The sequence below is a fragment of the Otolemur garnettii genome, unplaced genomic scaffold (assembly GCF_000181295.1).
Source record: "Otolemur garnettii isolate 467f Iridium unplaced genomic scaffold, OtoGar3 scaffold00022, whole genome shotgun sequence".
NCBI classification, from domain to species: Eukaryota; Metazoa; Chordata; class Mammalia; order Primates; family Galagidae; genus Otolemur; species Otolemur garnettii.
Window position 1 is genome coordinate 11,497,881 of NW_003852417.1, and position 6,074 is coordinate 11,503,954.

General features: G+C 41.4%; 1 protein-coding gene across 2 annotated transcripts in view; it reads right to left on the minus strand.

Annotated features, from left to right (window-relative positions):
* WDR35 (WD repeat domain 35) overlaps positions 1–5,188 on the minus strand; it is a 62,995-nt gene extending 57,807 nt beyond the window's left edge. The window contains exons 1-2 of one of the 2 annotated variants that reach the window (XM_003787420.2): positions 5,048–5,180; positions 4,252–4,369 (exon numbers count right to left, since the gene is read on the minus strand). In XM_003787420.2, coding sequence (XP_003787468.1) covers positions 4,252–4,369; positions 5,048–5,071 — 142 coding nt within the window. In that variant the 5' untranslated portion in view covers positions 5,072–5,180. Of the gene's footprint in view, positions 1–4,251; positions 4,370–5,047 lie in introns of both variants that reach the window. The other variant, XM_012803780.2, reaches the window with a different exon arrangement.
* Positions 5,189–6,074: the final 886 nt, after the last annotated feature.

Genomic DNA, 6,074 nt, shown 5'->3' on the forward strand with positions numbered 1-6,074 from the left:
GAAAGAAAGAAAGAAAGAAAGAAAGAAAGAAAGAAAGAAAGAAAGAAAGAAAGAAAGAAAGAAAAGAAAAATTAAGCTGATGATGTAGTTGTTTGCATCCATAAAAGTTGAGAGCAGCCCAATTCCAAGAGAAATTCCTGTTATGTGTTACACACTACGTTTGAAACATGGAATCAAAATATATGGAACACTTTTTGCAACCCTTGCAAAGAGAACTGAGGAGATGCTACCATGTTCTCCAGACTCCCTGGCACGATCAGCTAGCTGGCTGCCTTACTTCTCTGTGTCAATGACTGGCTACAGAGGGCTATGTACACATCCCTGGGTACAGATAAGGACACTTGACCTTATGACTTTGGTGAATCTTGTTGTCCTGGGCTCAATGGAAGGTTGCCTATAGTTCCCAGAGGACTGTACAGACAGTTACAGGTGGCTTGCATGGATCTAAATACTTTTTCCCTCATGCACATTTTTGCTTCCAGGGCTGTCTCCATTCATGACGATGAGAAGACTGAGGCCTTGGCAGTAGCAGCAAGAAAAACAAGAAATGCCACCTTGGCTCGGCGCCTGTGGCTCAAGTAGCTAAGGTGCCAGCCACATACACCTAAGGTGGCAGGTTCGAATCCAGCCCGGACCCACCAAACAACAATGATGGCTGCAACCAAAAAATAGCCAGGCATTGTGGTGGGCACCTGTGGTCCCAGCTACTTGGGAGGCTGAGGCAGGAGACTCGTTTGAGCCCAGGAGTTGGAGGTTGCTGTGAGCTGTGATGCCATGGGACTCTACCCAGGGGGACAGCTTAAGGCTCTGTCTCAAAAAAAGAAAGAAAAAGAAATGCCACCTCAACCCAATTCAGACTCATCGCCCCCAACCTTACCACAAACAACTTCAGTCCAGGCCATCAGCCTCTTAAGATGTTTTAGCAGGGACATGACATCACTTGGTTCTTTTTTTAAAAAGATCACACGGCTAGAGTGTGAAGAATGACTGGAAGCAGGCAAGTGACAATAGGAGAGAAACTGATGCTCTCAGGAGTCTAGGTCAGGAATGACAGTGGCTGCAGCGAGAAAGGCAGCAGGGGAGACAAAGGAAAGGGTGGATTCAAGATACACTTCAGAGACAGAAGCAACTGTTAAGTGGGGGAAGTGAGGGTGTCCAGCTTGAGCAAATGAGGGAAACTGAGACATTGCTGAAATGCACAGAATTGAAGGAAGAGATTTGGAAGCAGATGGAGAATAGTAATTATGAAATGCCTGTGAAAGATTCCAGGAGAGACATGCGAGTCTGAAAAATCAGGTCTGGGCTGGAGATATAAATTTAGGGCTCACCATACCATAGATGGCATTTAAGGCCATGGGGATAAAATGAAGAGCGAGTCCAAATGCAAGTTCTCAGGAATTCCATTAGTTAGAAGACGAGAATGTATTATAGTAAAGAGACTGAAGACTGACCACGGAGGAAGGGGAGAATATTAATATGCTTAAATATGCCAATAACTTGAAACATTTCAATCTCCTGTCTTGAAAACTAGTATTTCAAAATACAAGGAAAGTAAAATGCTGGTAAGAGTCAATAAAAGCTGTCCGTTAAGTTTAGAACATGAAATTGACTGGTGAGGGAGAGAAAGGAGAGAAAGGGTAAGTTAGTAATAAGGTCCCTGAGGAGGGGAACGTAGGTGAGCTCCAGCAAAACATGTGGAAGCTTTGTGAAAAGATGGAAACCTGACAGAAAAAGACAGGGGATGAAGCTGATTCTAGTTCCTTTCCTTCTAGAGCAAGGGAGTGAAAATTGGAATGCAAATTGGTACAAACTTTTTGGAGGGTAATTTGGCTTTGCATACTAAAAACCTTTATAAATGTATGAACTCTTGGATCCAGTGAATGAAATTTATCCTGGGAACTAATTAAAAGTTTATATAAAGATCTGAACACAAAGATATTGTTGGTTTAATAGGAAAAATGTGGAGATATCTAACTGTTCAATGCAAGAATTGGTTAAGCAAATTATGACACACTAATACAAAGGAATCCTAAATAATCATTGAAAATGTGGCCACAGAAGATGATTTATTGATCCAGAGGATTGCTGTACTATACTATTGTAGCTAAGCCACAAAACAGTATACTTACAATGTTGCACCCTTAGCACAACACAGGGTTTGATATGTAGTAGGCATGCAATATCTGGTGATTATGACTTGAGAGATTTACTGTATCACCATTATTATCATTAAATACAACGTATTCATCTTGTTAGAATCTTCCAGCCATATTTCTCTTATTTACCTCTTTCAACATTATTAAGTTCCACAACAAATCATTTACTCCATTTTCCAAGCTTCCCTAGAACCTATTTCCCATCTTGCTAACTAATTTCAAAGACTACTCAAATCATAGCTCATCAAAAGTACAGAATAGATAAAAAAGAAGGTTTAAAAAAGGAAGTTTTCGTGTTAAAATGAATGCATTTCTTTATGGAGTGCAGTGGCATCACCACAACTCAATGCACCCTTAAACTCCCAGCCTCAATCCTCCCACCTCAGCCTCCTGAGTAGATGGAAATATAGGCTCCCACCACCATGTTTGGATCATTTTTCTATTTTTTTTTTTTGTAGAGATGTGGTCTCACTGTTTTGCTCAAGCTGGTCATGCACTCCTGGCCCCCTCCTGCTTCAGCTTCCCAAAGTGCTATGATTACAGACATGAGCCACTATGCCTAGCCACATTTCTTAATGTTAAGTATAATTTGCTACGTATTTTAAGCAGAATAACTGTACATACACATATATAAGCACACATATATTTGACAAGCATAATAAAGAAAAATTATTTTATTTTAACACAATTAAAGAAACTAAAGCACTGAGAGATTACCTACAAAACATCAGAAGCCAAACTTCGACTATATTTCAGTATGTTCATATAATTAATCCAGCACATCAAAATAACTGTGCTCTTCTTTGCTTAGGCTGTCCATGAGCCCCTTGTGTAGTGGTCAAAAAACAACGACTGAAAAGTAGAAAAAAATTGGTTTCAAGTCCCTGCTGTGCCCCTTACTGGCTGTGTGACCCTGCTCAGAGCCTCAATTTTCTCACCTGTAATCAACTCCTCCAAATCAGGTGAAATCAAATGACATAGTGAAGGTTAAACATCCAGTATGTGGAAAATGCTCAATATCACATGCAAAGCTAGAAGGTAGTACTATTCAAAGTGTGGTAGAAGGACCAGCCACCCAGCATCACTAGAAACACAAATTCTCAAATGTACTCTGAAGGGTGCAGACAAGACATCCTTTTAAACAACCTCTTCCAGGGATTCTTATAATTTGAGAAGCAATGATGTAAGGAATCCAAAATGCAATGTAGTTTAACCCCCTTCATTTTACAACAGAACAAACTATAATAAAACTCAAAGATATTCACCTATTTGCTATAAATCAAGTTCAGCAGTCTTGTGGCAAAGCTGAGATTCCAACTCTAATTTCCTTATCTCCAGGTGTCCCCAAAGTCACCATACATAGGGAAAATTTTAGCTAAATGTCCCTTTATTTACAAAATCTTCACAAAATATTCTCTACGTATTGGCCATTTCTTTGTAAAATTTTGTAATGTATACTTTGTAAATTAAAGTACATTTAGCTATAATTTCTCATTTTCCCTATGAATGGTGACTTTGGAGACACCATGTATATTAACGGATATAAGTCCTTTATCAGACAGACGATTTGCTAATACACATGTGAAACTGTCTGCTGTGATTCCAGAGAACTAGAAAAGAAAGAAGTCAAGCTGCAAAGCCAAGACATCTATTGATAAAAATGTTAAACATATCCCATTATTCTGTTCTTAGCACTAAGTGGATAATCATTAACGTATCTGATAAGCAGAAAGGATGATATAGGCCAATAAATAATCTGCCAGAATTTCTTACTTAAATGTTTATTCATATGATGTTTACTACACTCCAAATGATACAGAACAATAGACATAACACAAGACAACTTCCTGGCTTAATTGTTATTCTTCATTTTCCGTCAATAACTTCAGCAAAAGCCATCTGATGTTTACATTCAACATTCTCTGGACTGTATTGCAAAAATACTCCAGAAAAATACCACAAAATGTTTAGCGTTTTTTTCCTCTTAAAAGAATTATAATTGCAAAACAACAAGCACCATGAGCAAATCTCAGTGAACAAATGACATCAACCAACTTTCTACCAATTTCAAACATTTGGGCTTGCATTCATTTACCTGTCTGTGTCTCTAATTTCAAAACTTTCAGTAATCCATCTTCACCACCACATGCTATGAACCCTTGGTCCTTGTTCCAGGATACACATTTCAGCTTCACGTTATTGGGAATGGCAATCTGTAAAAGCAATCACAGCCACTCTAGCAACTTTTAAAGAAGACTTGGGAAGTAAGTCTACAGGAGATGAAGGCTGCATAAAACATTCCAATAAGAAAAAGATGGCCTTCCAGAGAAAGAAAAAAAAAAACAGAGCTGTTATGAAAACTGGCATGGTTCCCTGAACTGCTCCGGGCTCCACCATTTGGGAAAGAAAAGGGCAAAAGACGGTAGGGACTGTGGAAGAAGCTAGTGGAGGAGTTGCCTGATGGATTTTTTAAAAGTAAGTGGGAAGGAGGAATAAATCCATAGCACCAGCCGATACTCCCTTCCCCTAAACAACACTTGGGCTACCCTTTTGTTATTTTTCTCTTGCCCAGAGGCCAAAGAATTTAATTCACCTAGATCCACAGGGGGAAGAGGAAAGCTAGGACAGCATGTGGTTATCTGTCCTACTGGCCATCCCTACTGGCCAGGGGCAGGAGTGGGAGAGTGCGGGAGGGCTGCGAGAGGTCTGCAGGCTCCGCCAAGAGCTACCTAGAGCTCAGGAACCCGCAGGATGCCCTCCGAGGCTGGACTTGCGGGTCAGGGGGGAGGTTGACAGCAGGATGGCAAAGCCGCGATCCTTCGCGGGAAGGATGCGGAATTGTCCGTAGACTGCGGGAATGAAGGAGCGAGACAGCCCCCTAGAAAACTCACTTTCTTGCTCAGGTAGAAGAACATCGTGGGAAATCCAAGGGGGTGGGCACGACGGTCAAGGCCCGCAACAGGTAACTGCTTCTACGTCTCCAATCGCCGCTAGCAGCGGCTCGGAGAGGCTCCCGTCGCCCTGGCAACCGCCACCGCCCAGCCGCATCCGGGGCGCCTAGTAACACTTCCGGTGACGCCCGAGCGCCGCGCCTCGGGCCTCGTGCGCCTGCGCGGACCACGGGCGGTAGCGGGGTTCACGTTCGAAATGATGTCAGCATAATTTGGCATTTTGTGAGCCCCATAGTCCCAACATTCTTGAAAGGGAAAAGTTATTTGACTGTGCTTGTTAAGTTGGCGCCATCGGCCAAACGAAAGTGCAAATGTGCGTTCTAAGGTCTTTCAGACCTTCCCTTGTGTCGTTGGGGACTGGAAACCCCTCTGGAGCAATTTGAGCGGAGATGTTTCTTCATTCTTTTTGTTTTGAAATTTTTTTAGCAGTTTAGTTAAGCTGTTGCCGCGGCCCCTGGAGTCCTTTTAAAGAAATTTGTTTGAACTTTGGGTAGTTACAACATAGAATTGCTATTGGGGCGCAGCGTCCCGTTTTAAAATACTGTATTTAAACTGGTATTTCCTCTCCTGGGATCGACTGTTTTATATCTCCCTTTTTTCTACCTTACTTCTTTCTTCATTCTCCTTTTTCTTTCTGAATGCCTGAAAATTACTACAAAGTGTCAAAATCTAAGGCATAAAGCAGAAATTATTTGGTCTCACCCATTTTTTATTTATGTATGGTTTTCCTTTTACCATGATCTGAGACTACCACTGTTGATTTTTATGATGTAGCATGTAATTTGTGCATTAGTAATTGATTTCCCCACTTGGAGTCTTTCCCTATCTCAGCCAAAAGTCTTTAAATTCTTTGGCCTGGGTCTGTTGCCTTGCCCAGCACGTTCTAAAATTGACAGTAGTCCCTAGTGTCTTCCCTATAAAGTCTAAACTCCCATCTAAAATCAGATCTTCCGGCTCTGCGCCTATA